We start from the raw sequence: 20,897 nt of genomic DNA on the forward strand, positions 1-20,897 counted from the left end.
GGAACGAATTAAGTTCGTAAGATGAGGTACCACTGTACTTTCAAATATGCACAGGATTTCTTTGAAATGAATGATGAGTCATGTCCAAAGCATGAAATAACTGTACATACCTTTCACACAATATATTTATTTTTATATGCTCAATCATCTTACCTGGGCATTATGGAGAAAAAAACCAGTTTCTTCTTCTTTGGTTCTGATGTATACAAAATTTGGTTCTCAGAGCTCTCAAAAACTGATTGTTTGGGCTGAAAAATAAAATCTTATGACCTTATAATACATTGAACTTTTATAAATTCTTAATAAGGATTTCAGTCTGGGCTGATGAAATGATACTGATCACACTTGTAAATGATCTTTGGAGAGCTCAGGATGGAGATGGTACAACCCTGGACCTCTCAGTGGCTTTCAATATCATCAACCATCATATATTTCTGGACCCATTTCAATGTTGCTGTGGATTATACTCTTTTCTCCACGATCAGTTTCAGATTGTGCTGATAATGGAGGGAAATGGAGGTACCAACAATGTGGACTATCCCAGAGCTCAAATATTTTACTGCTCCTTTTTAACACCTACATAAAACTGCTAGGGGAGGTCCTATGTTGGCACTGGGTCCGATATCAATATACAGATGATAATCAATTATACATCTCCAAGGTCTGGATTGGTAGGAACCAGCTTCAACTCAACCCTAGCAAGATGGAGTGGCAAGATGGGATTTTGCCTCCCCAGGTCCAAATTATACATGATCTTTGACTCTTGATGGGGTGGCACTGGTTACAGATGAGCCTTTTACAGATGAGATGGAACTTTTGCCAGACCCATCATAGAATACAGCTCATCTTTTGGAACCCATACCTCATTTCTGACATTAACACCCTCGAAAATATCCAAAGATACTTCACCAGAAGAGCCCTTCACTCCTCTACCCATAACAGAATATCCTACAAAACTAGACTTACAATCCTGGGTCTTGAAAGCTTAGAACTACGATGCCTTAAACATGAGTATTGCCCGCAAGATCATATGCTACAATGTCCTGCCTGTCAAAGACTACTTTAGCTTCAACCACAACAACACAGGAGCATACAACAGATTCAAGCTTAATATTAACCGCTCCAAACTTGACTGTAAAAATACGACTTTAGTAATCGGGTTGTCAAAGCGTGGAACTCATTACCGGACTCTATAGTATCATCCCCTAACCCCCAACATTTTACCCTTAGACTATCCACGGTTGAGCTCTCAAGAGCTATGGTCTATGTAAGGCTGCCCTTGCAAACAACATAGAAGCTTCAACTGGTCTAGAATGCAGCAGCATGCACAATAATGGGTGTCCTTGTGTTTTATAGTTTTAATATTATTTCTTTTTTTTCATTTTATGTATTTGTATCCTGTCTTTATTATTTTTACAAATATAATTTTTTACAATAATACAAGGATGAACACATCCAACATACCTTCCTCCTCTTATTTTTCCTAAAACAGTAACCCTGTGTGGTAGGTTGGGTTGAGATGGAGTGACAGGCCCAAAGTCACCCAACTGGCTTTTATAGTTAAGGTGGGGCTTGAACTCACTGTCTCCTGCTTTCTAACCTTTTCTAGTCTTAACCACCAGACCAAATATGGCTTTAATGGTATCTTAACTTTTGATTGAAAGCCTCCTAGAACTGATAACTGTTACAAATAAATATGTTTACCAGAAATTAAACCCCATAAAATGTTAAAATTATATATTTACACATTTAACATGATTCACCAATCCCAAAAAGATTTCATTCCAAATGCTAGTTTATTTAAAAATTGTACAAGTGTATTATATAAATAAACAAATAAACAAGGAGATCTTGACAAAAGAAGTTTGGATATGATAACTTAAATTGAGAATATTTTCTGAAAATATCTTAACATATGTTTCATTAAAAAAAGCTAATTGTAAAACCTCTACATATAATAAGCAAATGTATTCTCAGATTTCATGCTGAACAATAGCCTGTTACTAATCAGAATAGCTGACCATTTGTTTATGTGACAGATTCAATATGCATCCTTAATAGTAACAGTTCATATAATATTAGAAATCTGTTCATTTAGAGCAGTGTTTCCCAACCTTTTTTGAGCCGCGGCACATTATTCACATTTTCAAAATCCTGGGGAACACTGAACGGGGGGTGGGGGGGTGGCTAAAGAAAAGTTTTGACAAAAAAAAAATCTTCCTCCATTTCGCTCTATTTCTCCCTCACTCTTTCTCTCTCTTCCTTCCTTCCCTTCTTTCTCTTTCTCCATCCCTCTTTCTTTCTTCCTCTCTCTTTTGCTCTCTTTCTCTCTCCCTCCTTCCCTCCCTATATGTCTTTCTCTCTCCCTTGCTCTCTCTGCCTCTCTTGCTATCTCTCTTTCATTCTCTCTCTTTTTCTCTCTCTTTCTCTCTCTCTTGCTATCTCTCTCTCTCTGTCTCTCTTTCTCTCTCTCTGTCTCTCTTTCTCTCTCTCTTGCTAGCTCTCTTTCTTTCTCTCTCTTTCTCTGTCTCTCTCTCTCTCTCTCTCTACCTCTCTTGCTATGTCTCTTTTGCTCTCTCTCTCTTTCTCTCTCTTCCTTTCTTCTCTGCGGAGGCCGGCGAAGGTTTTTCTTATTTTAAATGTTCCGGGTGGCAGGGGGATGCGGAGTCCGCACGCACACACCCCCGACATTCCAAATCCTGCCTCAGCTGTGAGAAGAAAAAAGCACTCGGTGAAGGGACTGCATGCAAGAGGGGCCGGGCGGGCGTTAGCAGCCCGATGAGGAGGACGAGAAGCCACTACAGCCACCCCCAACCCCCCCCTTCCCTGGGTACCTTCCAAAGGCCCCTGGAAAAAGGCAGGAGGTAGCAACGAGGCGCGAGGACAAGCAGGCAGCTTGGCGGAGGGGAAGCGCTGACGGGCTCTCCTCCTTCCCCACCCCCGCGCTTCTCTCCCGCCCTGGCTTTTGCTTCGCCTGCAGATTTCCCCGCAGTTCAAAAGGAGGCAAGAGGTGGCCTGGATGAAATTGCGGGGGAATCATGGGGCGAAGCAAAAGCCAGGGCGGGAGAGAAGCGCGGGGGTGGGGAAGGAGGAGAGCCCGTCAGCGCTTCCCCTCCGCCAAGAGGTTATTGCCGCCACCTCTGCCTCCACTCAGGGAGCCATCGTGGTTGAGCTGAGCGAGAGGAAAAGGCGTGGTGACCACGGTGGCTCCCTGAGTGGAGGCAGAAGCGGTGGCAATAACCTCTGTGCTTTCTACGGCAGCGTGGCTGAGCTGGACGGAGGGAAGCGGCAGCTCCCACTCGAGGAACCCACGGCAACGGGCGACGGCTTGGTGGGAGGCGACGGCGGGAGACACAGGCGGTGGAGGAGAGGGAACCAGGAAGTGACTGTGAAGCCCAAGACCATCCACAGGACGACACTCAGGCAGGGGCGCCGATAGCGCCCCGCCCAGCTGGAGCTTCTCGCGGCACACCTGGCCATGTCTCGCGGCACACTACTGTGCTGCGGCACACCGGTTGGGAAACGCTGATTTAGAGTACTCATATGAACATTATAACAAAAACTTATTTATCATTCCAGCAAGTTACATACGTACAAATTCATTTTCTAAAGTAACTATAAAAACTAAACATTGTGTATCAATATTATCAGTAACTTAATATACTGAATCACATATACAAATTTCATATTTCATAAAATCAATACAACTCTTAGCGCTGAATCATCATGTTTCCTCTGGCTGTTGGAGCAGCAGTAGCTCGTTCTCGTTCTTTTGCAATTTCCAACTCAATTTTAGCTTTGATTTTTTCCCAGTTAACATCAAGCTATAAAATCAAGAGGGGAAGGGAAAGAAAAATATTTTTATTTGGGCAGAGGAAAAAGTTATGAGTGTGCTTTTGTGTGTGCATACATGTACTGTATCTGGGATTTCCTTAGCTTAGCCCAAGAAGATTGTTCAGCTTGCTCTGGTTCTGCATTTTACCTTTGGTTCAAACTTTTTCTTAATTGTAAAAGTTAAGGGGAAAACACACACACACACACACTGGAACAGAAGGAAAAACAGAATATTTTAGCCCATTTTATTTTATAATGATCTCAGTTTGATGAATTAGTTAATTTTTTCAAAAATTACTAAATGACCAAATCCCAAAAACTGCTTAAACTATGAATCAAGTTCTTTGGTTCCAAGAATGTGTTATACTTTCCCTCTCTGTGATAAACTTGCAATCACATGAGAATTAGATTCTGAAATAAAATTATTTGGATTTCAGCTGTCTTCCTTGCCAACTGTGTATTATGGCTCTAATTCCATCAAATATGGCATGATAGCTGTTGTGATTTCAAAGACATATGAAGCCTTTCTTTTCCACAACTATTTTATCTTGTTTCAAGGGGCTGTTTCTGTGATATATTATGGTATATTCAAAACTTGCCAGATACTACTGGCTCAGTTGAGTCCCATATGACAGTATTCTAAGTTTCTATCTTGTTATGCAAAGGAGTGTGAACATTATGGTACGGCTTGCCAAAGGCAGCATATGATTTTCAAATAAAACTCAGTTTCCCTTAGAGAAGTTTTAATAAGCTAAGCAGCATGTCTATTGTTTAATGTTTCCTCAGAACGCCACATCAGAATAAGATAAGACAGCTTCTTTCACTGGATTAGCCTATACTTGTGAAATCGTAAACCTGAAAACTTTAGCAGCAATCCTCACTGCCTTAAAGTTTATCTTTTCCTATAAAATAAAAATTCTATACCTATATTATCTAACTCTACAGTATTTCCACAGTATGATTTTCATAACTGTAAAGAGATATCCCCTAACACTTTGGCCCTATTCCATCAGTGCTAATAACTGAGCCTCAAAGTGGAAATCCTGAAAAAAAATCAAGTTGTTGATTTTGTTTCATACTGTGAATTAAAGTATAAGCACACAGTGTTATTAAATACACATTGACATACAGTCTGAAATTGTTTTATAGCTATAAGGCAGAGTTTCAAAAAATATAACTCAACTTCCATAGAATACTTACCCCTTCTGCATATTGCAAAAATCGCTGATTCGTTTCTTTTTTACTGAAGTCATCCAAGAACTTTTGTCGGTAAGCCAGCACTGTGTCAACGTGCGTCTTGTGTTTCACAGCAAGTTCTAATGCTCTAGAAGAAAGCAAAGCATAATAAGCTCATCAGGCCGAATTCAGAAACCAAAATGATTGCAAATGCCTTGGTTTTATGAATATGGATTCTGTACAGCAACTGCACTAAGCAAACATTTTATCATAAAGCAAGAAGAAACCAAACATTAAGGCCAACAACAATTGCCTTAATTGAAAACTACTTTCCCTATTAAATAGGTTTATTTATGTTTTCTAATCATTTTAAGCTATACCAATGAACAATTCAGATAAACCTTCTTGCTTTTTTGTCTCCCTTTCATACTACCTTACTGACGGACAGTAGTTCAATTAAAAAGTTATTCCCACGCTTTTATTATTATGTAGAAGGTTCTACAGGTACAATATGAATATGCAAATCAGAACACTATACACCTCACATAAATTTTCTATCTATGAAACTTTAGATTGGAAACTTTCAAATTTGGCTCTTTTTAAAAGGGTAACAGCTTCCTATTACCAATATAACAATTACCGCTTTGCATTGAGAACACCTGAAATTAATACAGCTGTCAGTAACATTTTTTCCTTTAAAGGACCAGAGACAAAAACCTCATAATATCAGTCTTGTTGAAACTGAACATGCATAAGCTTATGCGGTGTCAAAATGAGATACTGCTAAGAAAACCTAAGTATGTTGGGGATTCGTATGCATTTTATCAGTTAATAAATAACATGTTACGTTCTATTGTTAACATATGTTACATTCATTATAAAGTAGGTGAGAACACCACTGCTCCATATTTATACATTGGCATAAAATCTGAACTTTTAAAGAAGAATAGCTAAGGCTACCTTGTGGTATTTTAGAGATTTCACAGATGGCATTTTTAGTATGATATACATATGTTAGAAAAATCATGAAAATCAAAATCATTCTAAACTCAGGATAATTTATTTTTAAGGGAACCAACCTGAAGGAGGGAAGCAGCGAGCCAAAGAACTAGCCCCTTCCCCCCAAAAATACATCTTAGGTGTTCTAAATCTGGGCATTAGTCATGTGAGCAGCATACATCATCAGGACTACAGGGAGCTAAAGATGTAGTCATGTTATAATGATGTTAAAACCAAGTACAAAAGCTTTTTTAAAAAAGTCTGTGTAAAGAATAGGGCTGGTGCCTGTGCTTCCTTATCAACAGTTCCACATGCCATATCACAAACTTTGGTATACATTACATCAACACTAATTCTAAAAGAAAAAAAGGAATTGGAATGGTATAAAATTATGTAAGGTATCATTTAAACCAGTGTTTTTCAACTTTGGTTGCTTGAAGATATGTAAACTTCAACTCTCAGAATTCCTGAGTCAGTATAGCTGGCTGGAGAATTCTGGGAATTGAAGTCCACATATCTTCAAGCTGCTTAGGTTGAGAAACACTGATTTAAACTGTTAAATCCAAATCTGAACCAAGTATTACCTTTCCCAGTTGTATAGATCAATATTAATTTGAATCGCTTGGTAAATAAGTCCAGCTTGCAGAAGCAAAGTTTCAGCATCCTGGACATTTCCACTAAAAAGCAGAATATGAGCCATTCTTGATTCTTTTGATGGAAGATCTTTTATGGAACTGATATACTGAACTTTATCAATCTGTTGATTTAAAAAAATAAATATGATATACCCAATAAAGTTGGTTAAACTCTAGTTTTGCAATAAGTTAAGTAATGCAGTAAATGCCAAGAGTCCTTTAAATTGCAACCGGTTAGCATGAAATATCAATCAATCAAAACCACGGAGAGGGGTGGCATACAAATCCAATAAACAAATAAACAAACAAACAAACAAACAATCAGTGAAAGTTATTATGTAATGAACTGTTCTACTTACCTCACCAACTGATGCATAGGCTATTTCTGCTGTGTTCATATCTTTATTGGCTATTGCCATAGCAGCTAAACAAGCCCATAATGTTTGATCCTGAAAATAAAATATTAAAGTAACTGTACTTCTTATAGAATATAAACATTAATCTTATGCCAAATTGATATGAATGTAATGTAACCGCTACTTAAGAATCAATGGGCTATCCCTGTTCTTATACATTTATAGTGCAATGTATTTGCAGATCATATACACATTTAATAAAGAAAAAAACATAACATCAGCTGGTTATAAAACCATATAATATTGTTAGCTACCACTGCGTTATAATCACCTATCACACACATACAGTATTTTTGTAGTCTAAATCTGTAATTTCTTCCAATACTTTTTAATAGAAATTCTCCTGTTTTGTATTTAGCGCATAGACTGTCATTAATAGAGTAGTTTTTTTGACTAGGTTTTATTTCTACCACCAGAATTCTATCTCCCTTATCTTTAAATATCGTCCTCAAATTTATCCAATGTTTTACATATACCGCAATTCCTCTTTTCTTTTTTTGTGCTAACGCCAGATGTAATTTTTCTAATTTGGAGCAATCCAAAATATTACTATGCCTTTCTTTAATATAAAACTTCTATATACAAACTATATCTATATTTAATCTTTGTAGCCTAATTAGTGTTTTTTTTTCTTTTAATAGGTGAGTTTATACCATTAAACAGAGAATATAAATTATAGGCATTTGCAGATGACATGGCATTTATAATTGAAGATTATAATAAAAAGAACTAAATGCTGCAAGCCAGGAAGATTGTTAGCACTGCGTTAGGGCTGAGAAAGCCTTTTTCAGAGGAAGTAGGAATGAAAACAAGCCTGCAAAGACTTTGAGCTAGAAAAAACCTTCTTCTGAGGGAGTAGGAAGCTGGGAAGATCTTTAGCACCTAGTTAGAACTGGGGGGGGGGGGGGAGTACAAGATGTGCCCAAATTTTCAGCCTCTTTTAAGGAGGAAAAAGATGTGTCTTATACTCCAAAAGTATGGTACCTAGGAATTTGGCTGACCACAAAATGCTCCTCCATAAAAGAAGACAACTATATAAAATTATTATCACAGATTCGAAAAGATTTTGAAAACCGGACAACTTAAAATGTTTTATAGATGGCATCTATCACCAGTGAGATTGGCCAAAATGTATTCAACAATACCACCCAACTGTTGGAAATGTAATCATGTACAAGGGATATTCTACTACATGTGGTGGATATGTCTCAAGCAAATAAATATTTTGGGGGGGGGGGGGAAATAAAAATGGATTGAGGAAATAACAGAACAAAAAACTGAAATGAAGCCAGAACTGTATCTATTAGGGATAATAAAAGAAAACATTAGAAAATAAATTATATTATTTAGCACATAATTATCGCAGCGAGAAATACGTTCACTCAAAATTGTAAGAAAAGAGAAAATACCCTTGAATGCAACGATTATAAAAATGTGCTAGAATGAGCAGAGATGAATAAACTAATGACGGAATTGAGAGATGGAGGGGAAACAATGTATTATATATCATTGCCGCATGAATCCCAGCGACCAGTTAGGTCCCACAGGGTTGGCCTTCTCCAGGTCCCGTCAACTAAACAATGTCACCTGGCGGGACCCAGGGGAAGAGCTTTCTCTGTGGCGGCCCCGACCCTCTGGAACCAGCTCCCCCTGGAGATTAGGATTGCCCCCCCTCCTTGCCTTTCGTAAATGCCTTAAAACCCACCTCTGCCATCAGGCATGGGGGAATGAGACATCTCCCCCAGGCCTGTATAGTTTATGCATGGTATGTTTGTGTGTATGACTTGCTTTTTAAATAGGGGTTTTTAGTTACCGTACTTTTAAATATTAGATTTGTTGTACATTGTTTCATTATTGCTGTGAGCTGGCCCGAGTCTACGGACAGGGGTGGCATACAAATGAAACAAACAAACAAACAAACAAACAAACAAACAAACAAACAAATAAATAATAAAGTATGGAATAGATGGTAGGATTGGCTTGAAAGAAAAAGTAAAATCAATGTGTAAAGTAATATAGGATGATATAAACAATTATGTAATTATTACATTAACAATTATGTAAAAAATGTAATTGTAGAAATTTAAATGGATGTAATATAATCTATAACATGTATAAAGAAATAAATAGATGTAAGAATGTTTAAGTTAAAAACAATACGGAAAACGTAGAATGAAGAAATTCTGATTACGCCAAGCTGTATTAGTGAAATTATGTTTTGTCTTTTTTAATGTGAAAAATTCTAATGAAAAGTATTTTTAAAAAGACGGATAGAGTTGCCTCACATAACATAAAAACATATAATTAGATAGCATTATAGAGAAAAGGGAAATATATATTGATCAAGGTTGCTGTGGAATTCTTGGTGCTCTCTGAGATTTGTTATTTGCTCGCAGACATTTCATTACCTGACTATGGAACATCTTCAGTGTTAGAAAGGAACTACTTTTGCTCTGTTTATATATCGTAGTTTGCTCCTTCAGTGTTTGTGGGAATGTCATTTTCTCTGTGGTAGTTTATTGATTAAGCTGGTATTTAATGCTTGCTTGTTTTTCTGAGTTGGCAGCTTCTTGATTAGGTTTGCTGTTATACTGTTTTTTGCACTCCGGAGGGTTCAGGGAAGCTTCCTGAAGCTCTGGAGTACAAAAAACAGCACAATGGGCAAACCGGAAGCATGTTTTCCAAACTTTCGGTTTGCCCGCTGTGCTGTTTTTTGCACTCCATAGCTTCAGGAAGCTTCCCTGAACCCTCCAGAGTGCAAAAAACAGCACAATAGCAAACCAGAAGTGTGTTTTCCCAAACTTCTGGTTTGGCCATTTAAACTTTTTTTGGGGGGGTACCCAGCTTCCGTGAAGTTTGTGCGCATGTGCAGGGACAAGGAGGGATTGTGCACATGTGCGAGGGCAGCGTGGGGGTGTGCGTGCATGCATGGAGAGGAGAGAAGGGTGTGGGCACGTGCATGCATGCCAACATTCCCACACACACCCTTTTGGCACATGAACCAAAAAAAGGTTTGCCATCACTGACTTTAAAAGTATTTTGGCTTTTGGCTCAATTTGTTCCTTGCAGCTAAGAGGATGGGGAAAGAAGAATGAAAAAGGCACAAAAGAGAGAAGGAAACTGCTCCCAATCATCTTTGAAGAACATGCAAATGGGTTAGATGCTTTAATCATTTCAAAGGGGATGCTTTCTTGTGACAGCTTTGAACAGCATCATTCATTACCTGATTTTAACATATTGGGTTTTTAGCTGTGGTTTTTTAACTTATTAGATTTGTTTTGTACGCTTTGTTTTACATTGTATCCTATGAACCGCCCAAGTTTTCGGAGAAGGGCGGCATACAAATCTAATAAACAAACAAATTAATAAAATAAATACCTGATGGAATGTCATAGCAGGAGAAAAGAGTCCCTGCCTGTCCCTAAATTTTTGCTTTAAAATAAGAGATTAACAGAACCATCACATCTGACAATTATCTAGGATACGGGAAAGGTAATGAAGAATTTTTTTTAAAAGAACCAAATAAATATTCCTGCTGTTATCGGTAACCATAGAGGATCCAGCAATCTGCTCAGTTTGCTTTCTCTTTTGTATTCATTTTGCACCTGCTACAAAACTACTGTACATGTTGCTAGGAGATGTAATGCACTAGTGCACTGTGATAAAAAGGCTATTCTTGAAGGAAGAAAGAAGGAAGTTATGATAAGCAAGCAAGAGGCTATTGTATGTTCCTTTCCCCCACCCTGTCACAATCCTTAAATGACTGTTCTTATGTATGTAAATAAATCAGAATGTAAATAGTGTTATGATAATAGCTAAACCTACAGTTAAACTGCTCAGAAATGCATACATAACTCTCTGGTGGCAAGTATAATCAGAAAGGCAGCCAAACATTAAAATGTAAGAAAATGTCTCCAGTTTATTAGCAAAGAACAGACAAACATATTTTGAAATATATTTGAAGTTGAGTACAGTTGAGGTAGAGGAAAATACAGGTAGTTCTTAACTTACGACCACAATTGAGCCCAAAATTTCTCTTGCTAAGTGAGACATTTGTTAAGTGAGCTTTGTCCCATCTTATGATCTTTGCCACGGTTGTTAAGTGAATCACTGCAGTTCTTAAAAGGAATCTGGCTCCCCTGCTGACTTTCCTTGTCAGAAGATTGCAAAACCTGATCACATTATCCTGGGACACTGCAACTGTCATTCATATGGTTCAGTTGCCAAGCATCTGAATTGTGACCACATGACCACGGGGATGCTGCAATGGTCGTAATTGTGGAAAATGTCCATAAGTCATTTTTTTCAGTGTCTTAACTTTGAACGGTCACTAAATGAACAGCTGTAAATTGAGGACTACCTGTAGAAGATATAATATGTATAGTTTTTCTAAAAGCAGGTCCCTTTCAGTGCATCATAAATCACACAAATAAAATTACCTTGGAAAACCTTTTTTGATGGGGCTCTGAAGGGATTATTACAATACTGTAATCTGTTTTTTAAAATTAAAGAAGTCAACATGTCTCTCCCCCACTAACCTTTTTCTAAAAGTCAACATTATATTTACCTTGACAAAGCGACACAATCTGATAGCATCTTCCCATTTCAAATTGTTCGCATATTCATGAAGAATAGCTGGATATGGTGAAATACTAATGTGAATAAGTGAACCATCGGCTCTTCTGATTGTTACCTGATTGCCAACAAAACTTAAGATTTGGGGACTTTTGCTAAATTCACTATTGGGGGGAAAAAGAACACAGTCAGAAACACTATTATAGAATTAATGTAGTTTAGATAGGATACTGATGAAACAGACAGACATTACATTTAAAATAACAACTATGATCTCTATCTGAGTATGCACTGATCATGGTGGAAATAAGGCTGGACTTTCCTGTTCTGCTAATCTAGAATTTATCGATTAAGAATACAACCCAATTTTTGTGTAGTTTTTTTTAAATTGTTCAATCCAAAAATATCTGGAAGTTTCTATTCTGAAGCATCACATTTAGTAAACTTGGCAACTGACAAGTTAGGTGTAGTATTTCTCTATTAAGTATGTACAACCAATGGTTCATATTAATGTCCCTGCCCTGGACTTAATTTACAACCTTCAAACAAAATTGCCACTCTTGGTTATAGTGTTGAAATTCTGCAAAACAAAATGCATTTCAATTGCATACCTTGTCTAAACCCCAGAAACAAAATAAAACACAGTTAAAATCTTCTGACATTCAGTGGCCTAATTTTTGGTATTAAAGTGCCAAAATTAGGCTGGAAATGTCTAAACTTCTATAAAACAAAATACATCCTCCCCACCCATCCCCCAGAAACGTCCAAAATAGAGAACAGTCAGGCTAAATTTTTTTAAATCAAAACCTGAATACCTTTTAGGGTTTCCTAGCTCCTCAAATAATTTGAATTATCAGGAGAGGGGTGTAGCCAAGCGCCACGGCAACACTGAGTTCCCCGCGCTCAGCAGGGGAATCCCGAATACCTTTCACCTGGGGACCTGGTTTAGTCAGAACTAAGTCAGAACTGCCCTGGAGGGGCAGTGAAGAAGAGGGATATTATCGGCAATCTGTTTGGGATCGGCAAACCCCACAAAGAACTGATTTAGGGCCTTCAACTGTGAATAATAATAATAATAATAAAAACAATATACCGGTAACAACAACAACAGAGCTGGAAGGGACATTGGAGGTCTTCTAGTCCAATCCCCTGCTTAGGCAGGAAACCCTACACTACTTCAGAAAGGTCCAACATCTGCTTAAAAACTTCCAGTGTTGGACCATTCACAACTTGTTCCACAGATTAATTTTTGTAACTGTCAAGAAATTTGTCTAATATGAATATATTACATTGTTAATCAATATTTTTGTTTTGAGCTACAACTTTAGAAAAAAAGGGGGGGGGAATAAACTTGGAAAAATATAATGGAAGCTTCAAGAAAATGGATGAATATTTTATACATATATCTGATTATGATTGTTACTTGATTATTTGATTACTATGATTACCTTATAATGATTTATTTTTAAAATATTTATTTATTTATTTATTTGATTTTTATGCCGCCTCTCTCCTAAGACTCAGGGTGGCTTACAACATGTTAGCAATAGCACTTTTTAAAAACAGAGCCAGAATATTGCCCCCATAAGCCGGGTCCTCACATAATGAATGTTTAGAAATGTGGGATTCTGAATGATTAATATCTATTTGAAAATATAGTTGATGATGACAATATTGATACTGCTAATGAATAAGTTTTTACTTAAGAATTTAAATCCAATACAATTATTTAAAAGCAATTAATTATATAATTAAGTGATAACTCTGGGTAAATATAATTATATTATAGATTGGTATAAATTAATTCATTGAAATGAATTTAAAATGACATATTTCTTATATTAGGGGGAAGACATAGTATAATGAATAATGAAAGAATTTAATGTGTTTGAGTTTTGGAATTTGAATGATACCTGGTTTTCCTTGTATTGTAAACGATGTAAGTCAGATATAACATACATAATATTTAATATGAATTGATACTTCATTTTTGATAATAAGTAATTGTGGCATTTTTTAGGGGCCTATAGTTCAACAGGAGATAAGAAAAACGAATAATGAGTAAGGAAGTAAGGGAATGAGTGAAATACAATGGCTTAGATTTATTAATCTTAATCTGAAAATCGAGCTGCAACAACTGTGGCATAAGCCAGTGAAAGTGGTCCCAGTGGTCCTTGGCACTCTGGGCACAGTGCCAAAGGATCTCAGCAGACATGTGAAAACCATCGGAATTGGCAAAATCTCCATCTGTCAGTTGTAAAAGGCTGCTTTATTGGGATCGGCTCACATATTTTGCCACTATATCATGCACCCGACTGGTGATTAAATACGAAATCCAGCATGGTGATCTTGTTTGCTGTGTTGTATTGTTAAATACAATAAATAATAATAATTATTATTATTTAAAGTATCAGATCAGAAATTGTTGTTTACCTGTGCCAGAGTCTCAAGTCTCAAATATTATATTTAAAAATATTATTAGATAAAGCTATTAATGTAGTATAAAACAAATAAATACCTTGCATCCTTTTCATAGAGAGTTTTTGGCAAGAGATCCTTGTCTACATACACTACATTGGGGTAGTACCAGACTGTGAAACGTGTATCCTGCAGACCACATAGTATGTTGCATGTATCATTCCATGCCAGAGTATGTACCATTGTTCCTTAACAAAAAAGAAACTAAGTATCTGTCAACTAAACTGGATGAATAATCTATTCATGAGTGCGCAGATTAATAAAAGTGCCACTAATGAGTAACCAGCTTCTCTTTATCCATTGCTTTCATTTTTACAGCTGTACCACCTAGTCTTTGAGATTTAATGCTTTAGAAATATACTTGCTTATATATTATACCAGTGTCTCTTTGTAAGGTCCCTCTAATCCAGAAGTCTTCAAAGTTGGCAATTTTAAGACTTGTGGACTTCAACTCCGAGAATTCTGGGAGTTGAAGTTCATAAGTCTTAAAATTGGCAATTTTTGGTACTCCTGCTCTAACCATTAGACTATCTAGAGCAGCACTCCCCAACCTTTTGGGCACCCAATACCGGTTCCACGGAGAAATATTTTTCCGTGGACCAGAGAGGATGTGATTTGACATGCTGTCTGCATCCTACGAATGGGGCTTTGCTTGCTTGCAGGGCCCAATTGCATAAATATAAATAGACCTTTATTACAGTCAAAGACCATCAATATAATAATAATAATTAACACCCCCCCTCCCCCAGAAAAACAGAACATCCAAGAACTGTTTCAGATTCTTAGAATCTAGACTCCAGTTGCTGAAGTACTGTGGATTAGTGCTGGTCCATAGACCAGGAATTGGGAAACCATGATCAGGGATGAGTTCCTCCTGATTTGGGCCGGTTCACCCCTGGATTTTTCACTACTGCGCATTCATGTACCATGCCCATGTGGCATGGGAGGGAGCAAACCAGCAGTGAGATAAGTAGGAACCCATCCCTTCCCATGATCTAAAGACTACTGAAACTTTTCAATGATTATATATGCATATGGCCTTATTTTTCATCTAAATATCTACTTGCTGTTCTAGTTGTTTCTTTTAACCTACCGTTATTTTTCAGAATATAAGATGCACCGGAGTATAAGACGCACCTTAGTTTTGGGGGAGAAAAATAGGGAAAAGAATCTGCTTACCAAGTATTCATCTGGCTAATGTCCTTAGTGCGGTCAGCTTCAGCACATTATTTTATGCCCTGGTTAGGGCTTTAAAAAACCTTAATTAGGAAAGCATAACACTGAAAGAGCTTGCAAGCCAGTAGGAGCTCAGAACATCATTAGCACATGGAAGTAGAGCAAGTAGAACAATAAAAAAAGCCCTGCAAAGACTTAGGGCTTGGAAAACATTCTTCACAGAGAGAAACAATGAAAGAGCCTGAAAGGTAAGAGCTAGAAAGATCGTTAGCAGCTAGTTAGGGCTGAAAAAAAGACACACCCAAATTATCAGCCTCTTTTAGGAAGGAAAAAGCTGCAAGTTATACTCTGAAAAATACAGGGAATTTTGATTTATTGTATGACTTTTAGAAGAGGTAGTCCTTGGACAAACCTTCCAAGATTTGCTTATCCTCCCTCTTTAAATATATTTTTCACTGCATCTTTGCAGAATGATAAGTATTTACAAGTGCACAGATGTTGTATAAATTATGTTAAACCAAGTTCATTTCTTTCTTCAAGTTTGAATTTTTATTGTATTATTTATTATTATAAGCCATTTTTCCTCCATGTTAGATAAACCAGATTCACATTATAGCCATACACTGCAGTCATCAAAAAAACTTGTTACTGCTAAGATTTTGAGTATTCTTAAATATGTAATACAGTAATTCAATTCTGATTAATTATAGCTTCCACATTATGAGTTTATGGAAGAGTTGGATTTTTTTCAATTGCGACAATTAACTTGGAGTTTTACATAACATTTAAGATTGTACTAACAATGTTTTTCATTATAACGAAGTTCCTTCTAAAATATTAAATTCACAAACTAGACATTTATTATCTTCTTATTAAGATAAAATGAATTTGCAATCCAATTAAATACCAACTTTAGGGTTGAGGGTAAGCCAGTTCTTACCTATTTTAATAATTTTCTGTTCTTTTCCAAATCTCTTCACAGAAGTTATATAAAGATCTCTATTTTTGTCAATAAAAGCAATTTTCCTTTCATTTGTAAGACCCTTCTGATCTAAGGCAATTTCCACAATTTCTGTCTGTAACAATATTTGAATCAAAACCCACATTTGTATCAAAGCAAAATTTTTACAGTAATAAAGATTTGCATTCTCAAATCTATTAATATTGCTAGTGTCAACGATATAGTACAATTTATCAATTAAAAATTTACTTATACTTACTGCTATAACACAGTAAGGATAACTCTGTGAGACTTGGACAGCCATATAAATTAGTGTAATAAATAAAATAACAGATAATTTAGAAAATGTGTTCTTATAATATGATGGAAGAGGTAAGGTAAATGGGATTGGTAGAAGATGATCTAAAATGGAAACTACAGATTTTCCATATAACACACATATTTTATTTCTCAATCTCTCCCAATGGAACGTAGTAGCTCAGAGCCATATAAAATGGGAATGGAAAGAAACAATTTTAGAAAATAGATAAAGAATTATTAATCCACATATTTAAGACAACTGTGTGGTCCTTCTTAAATCAGAGCTACTATTTAAATATTTCAGATTGATTCAGAGAACTTCATGCATGATTAAATGGTTTCCCTCATTTCAAAAAAGAAAATTCTTTTGTTATCACCAGAAAAAATAGATTAAAATGACATAACATGTTCCAGTTGAACAGTTGTGGCATGTGACTGCAATATCGAGGTTTCATTCAAATAAAATTTAGTATTTTCATGTTATTTTATAAGAACAGGAACTGAGATAAAGATGCCTAGACAAGGAATACAAATTCTTAATTAATATCTTATTGTTTGAGCAATATCAGCTTTCAATAATTTTGCTTCTGATTCTTACTGTTTATTGTTTTAAAAAAGTCTTCCTGCAACTCAGTCTCAGAATAAACATCAATGAACACAACTGACCTCTCAGTAACCATATAACAGTTTCTGCAGGAATCTGCTCAGACTGATCAGATTTCAAACTGAAACAAGTTATGGTAATAGAAGATAGAATCTGGGTAAACGTTTACTCAATGCCAGTAACTTCTTGATATAAATTGTTCATCAGATTATAATTTTTCCAATATAAACTGCAGAAATATTAAATATTATTTACCTTATGACTAAGGGGTTTTCCATCTCCTAATGGTTTGCCAGACAAAGGTTCAAACAGATCAATAACTGTTTTTAAAAAAAAGATAACATGATTACTGATAGTTATATGGATATTTTATGTTCAAAAGTCTCTTACTGTAATGATGGTAAACATACAAAAAAAAAGTATCAAATGGAGGCCCTACCTCCATGCATTTACATTTAACAGTTCAAATAAGGACATTGATAACCTTTACTTTGTAGTTGGTGCAAAATTTAAGTCATATTCTTTTGAGAGATTATTGCTACCCTGTTTCCCCCAAATTAAGACTTCCCTGATAATAAGCCCAATCGGGCTTTTGAATGCATGACAATAAAGCCTTCAAGCGCTTATTTCAGGGTTCAAAAAAATATAAGACAGGGTCTTATTTTGGGGAAATCATGGTAGTAATCTAGCAATTTATCCCAGTTTATCTCAATTTGGCAAACAGTAATTTCTATTCTTCTATGTTTCTTTTCAAGGTATAAAATGCTTACATATGTATTTGTAAATAAAAATTTTCTATTAAAAAAAGGCATAAAATTCCGTATAACTTTGATTCAATTTAGTAGTTTTGTAACTACCATTCTCCTGGCTGAGATGTAATACTCAAGGAACAGAATAATGCTAAGGCACATAGGAAGGCTCAGGTTCAAGTAACAGTTGAGTATCGGGTCGCATAGTCTGGCCTCATAAATTCTAACTATAAGACCACCATCTCCTTCTAGCTGGAAGTTATAGTACAAAGTTACGTACTATATAACTAAGTTATAGTACAAAGAGATGCAAATTATAGTACGATTATGAGTGGACCTCAGCTGAAGACTAGTTAAACTTGAAATTAAGGCCATAAATTATGGTGGCTTCATATGGATCATCATATGATTGCACCCAGTATTGCATTAGAAAATGTATATACAATCATGTATAGTTTGTAGAAAATTCCAAGTCATGGATTATTGGAAATCTCATCTTCACTTGATCCTGATATTGCAATCTCTGTCTCTTGAAGTTTAGCAACTGGTAAGAACTTAAATTCCTTTAGAATTTGGATTGCATTTTACAGTTATAACCTTGTATGACTAATCTTTAACTTGAATTACTAGATAACTAGCTTTACTCAGAAGGAGTAAGAGAAATAATGAAAAATAAAGACCCACAGTATAGCAGGGATTTGAATATGAATTTTCATATATATAGGTCTACAATTTTAGTAATGTTTACTTCAATCATTCTGTGATAGGGTGAGCACTCTCTATGCAACATACAATATTCATGTTATAATCCCAGAGCCCCATCAGACTACGTACAATAGAAAAAAATTAATTTCATGTTTTTTAAGGGAAATTGTTTTGTTTTGAGGATCACGGTAAGTACCATTCTTTAAAAACTAATCCAACGCCTTCTTCCAACAACAAGAACAATCAATTTCATGTCAACACTACTGCTATTAAACTGCCAATAATTATTATACACATTCGAGAAACAATAGTTACAGATGGAAAACTTAAAATGTTATCTTTGTCATTTTTTTGTTTGTTTGTAATTTGTATTGAAATTTTGATTTTGTTCACATTAATTAACTTGAGGTTTAAAACAAAACCCATTAAAGTTGTCTCTATAGAAACTATTTGTCAGAATACATGGGAATATGGTCTAGGACTATTATTTTAGAATTACTGTAGTAGCGGAGTTATCACATCTGGGCTAGAAAAATCCATATGACCAACAAATGGCAGAAAATAGTTTTCAAAAATCTATTTGTTGTCCTTGGATGGTTGTATAAATATTTGCATTCCAAGTCTGATACATTAGTGGATGAGTGATCTGCAAACTTTATTATTTTCCTTCTTTCTTCCCATCACTTTTTGCTTTACACCATGTCTCTGCAATATAAGCCAGTGAGTGGAACCCATCATACTGTAATGTGGTATTTTTAATTGAAGAGTACAGTAAAGTGAACAATTGTAATACTGTAAACAAATGTTATAAATAAAAGTAATAAGTATCAATACACTTTTAAAATAATATATTTAAACTACTTTAAGATGATCTACTTTGAATTACTTTCTTTGAAAGCTGACTTATCACAAACTTAGTTGGAACCCTTTTCCAACTTCAATTTACTCTTGGTAAATGCAGACTTGGTGCTGAAGCAGCAAAGTGAAAACATTTGGGGATAAATATTTTGCTGCATGATTCTCATTAAAGCCAACAAAAATACAGTTTTTTATTTTGATTTTGTCTAATTTATACTTTAAGGTTAAATAACTATTCAATATTTCTGCATGTGAAGTTTCTGCACTATTATTCTAATAATGTATAGTAAACATCTCAGAATGCAAAGGCATTTACAGGAATTATTAATTCTAAACACAATCTAAACAATGTGGTATTACATGCCAAATCTAACTAATAATCTCATTTAAATTCAATGCAATAAACATATTGAACTTTCAAAGGCTGTTCCATTTGAATATCATGAATTTCTTCAGAAGGATACAGGATATTGGTTTGCAGTCACTGGTTGTATTGGCAGGAAAAAGTGCTGTTATAAGAACAGGTGTTGTTCTGATCTTATTGGTTACATATGAAAAAAAGAGTTAAGTTCATTGCTAGTTTGAGCCAGCTGTGTAAACACAAGAAAGTAACTTCTGACTTCAGAAAGTGGGGATGCAAGTTTTTCCTTCTCCGATTCATTGCTCATGCTTTTAAATATGCTTTTATTTAAATACTTGTGATGATAATTTGAAAAATAAAATTAGGAAAACTGAATACATTTAAAATTCCACTGTTTCTCAAAGAAGAATAAAAAAGAGTAAAAGCTGGGTTTTTTATTTTACTTTGGTGATTATTAAAACAGACAAAATGGCAAAAGTGTTACAAAAAAAGAACAAAGAACACAATTCTGTACTATCATGTGATGTAGTGGCTGATTCCAAACATATTATGCAATTAATATTGTTTCACAAATATTTTACTGCTTGGTTTTTAAAACAAACAGAATTGCTTTTCAATCTAAAATACTGTTTATAAATCATTTGTGGCTTTAAAAAATACAAGAGATACATATGGGCATTAAATTATCATGGACAGAAATGTTTCCAAGTAGAAGATTGTGTTACCATATCCTCATATCTGAGAATGAATAATCTTTTCAGAGTCATGTTTTCACTTTATATAGGAAGGAAATGTTTTCATATATTTTAATTAACATATAAAACATACTTTAAACATTACATTAAATATATGTGTACACATACCTTTTTCATCAGATTTGTCCCTTATAGCTAAAGTATCACCACTCAAGGATACGGTTTGGCCATTCAGTATGTCAGTTCTCATGCCTGGAAACTTCGGAGAGGAAATTAGACGCCCCTCATAGGAATATAAGTAGATTCCTCCACCATCAACAAGAACAAAATGCCTAAGTGTTGGGGATGAGATTATAGTCATCAATAACTTGGTTA

The 20,897-nt window shown here is 35.5% G+C and overlaps 1 protein-coding gene across 2 annotated transcripts in view; it reads right to left on the reverse strand.

Annotated features, from left to right (window-relative positions):
• Positions 1–2,281: 2,281 nt before the first annotated feature.
• The window catches only part of IFT80 (intraflagellar transport 80), a 75,466-nt gene continuing 56,850 nt past the window's right edge, over positions 2,282–20,897 (reverse strand). For both annotated transcript variants that reach the window (XM_070753540.1, XM_070753541.1), the window contains 9 exons: positions 20,691–20,854; positions 17,410–17,474; positions 16,230–16,365; positions 14,154–14,301; positions 11,628–11,799; positions 7,004–7,093; positions 6,594–6,766; positions 5,035–5,158; positions 2,282–3,824 (listed from right to left, as the gene is read on the reverse strand). In XM_070753540.1, the coding sequence (XP_070609641.1) occupies positions 3,711–3,824; positions 5,035–5,158; positions 6,594–6,766; positions 7,004–7,093; positions 11,628–11,799; positions 14,154–14,301; positions 16,230–16,365; positions 17,410–17,474; positions 20,691–20,854 (1,186 nt within the window). In that variant the 3' untranslated portion in view covers positions 2,282–3,710. The remainder of the gene's footprint in view (positions 3,825–5,034; positions 5,159–6,593; positions 6,767–7,003; positions 7,094–11,627; positions 11,800–14,153; positions 14,302–16,229; positions 16,366–17,409; positions 17,475–20,690; positions 20,855–20,897) is intronic.

This window comes from Erythrolamprus reginae, chromosome 5 (assembly GCF_031021105.1).
Source record: "Erythrolamprus reginae isolate rEryReg1 chromosome 5, rEryReg1.hap1, whole genome shotgun sequence".
In the NCBI taxonomy this organism is placed as follows: Eukaryota; Metazoa; Chordata; class Lepidosauria; order Squamata; family Dipsadidae; genus Erythrolamprus; species Erythrolamprus reginae.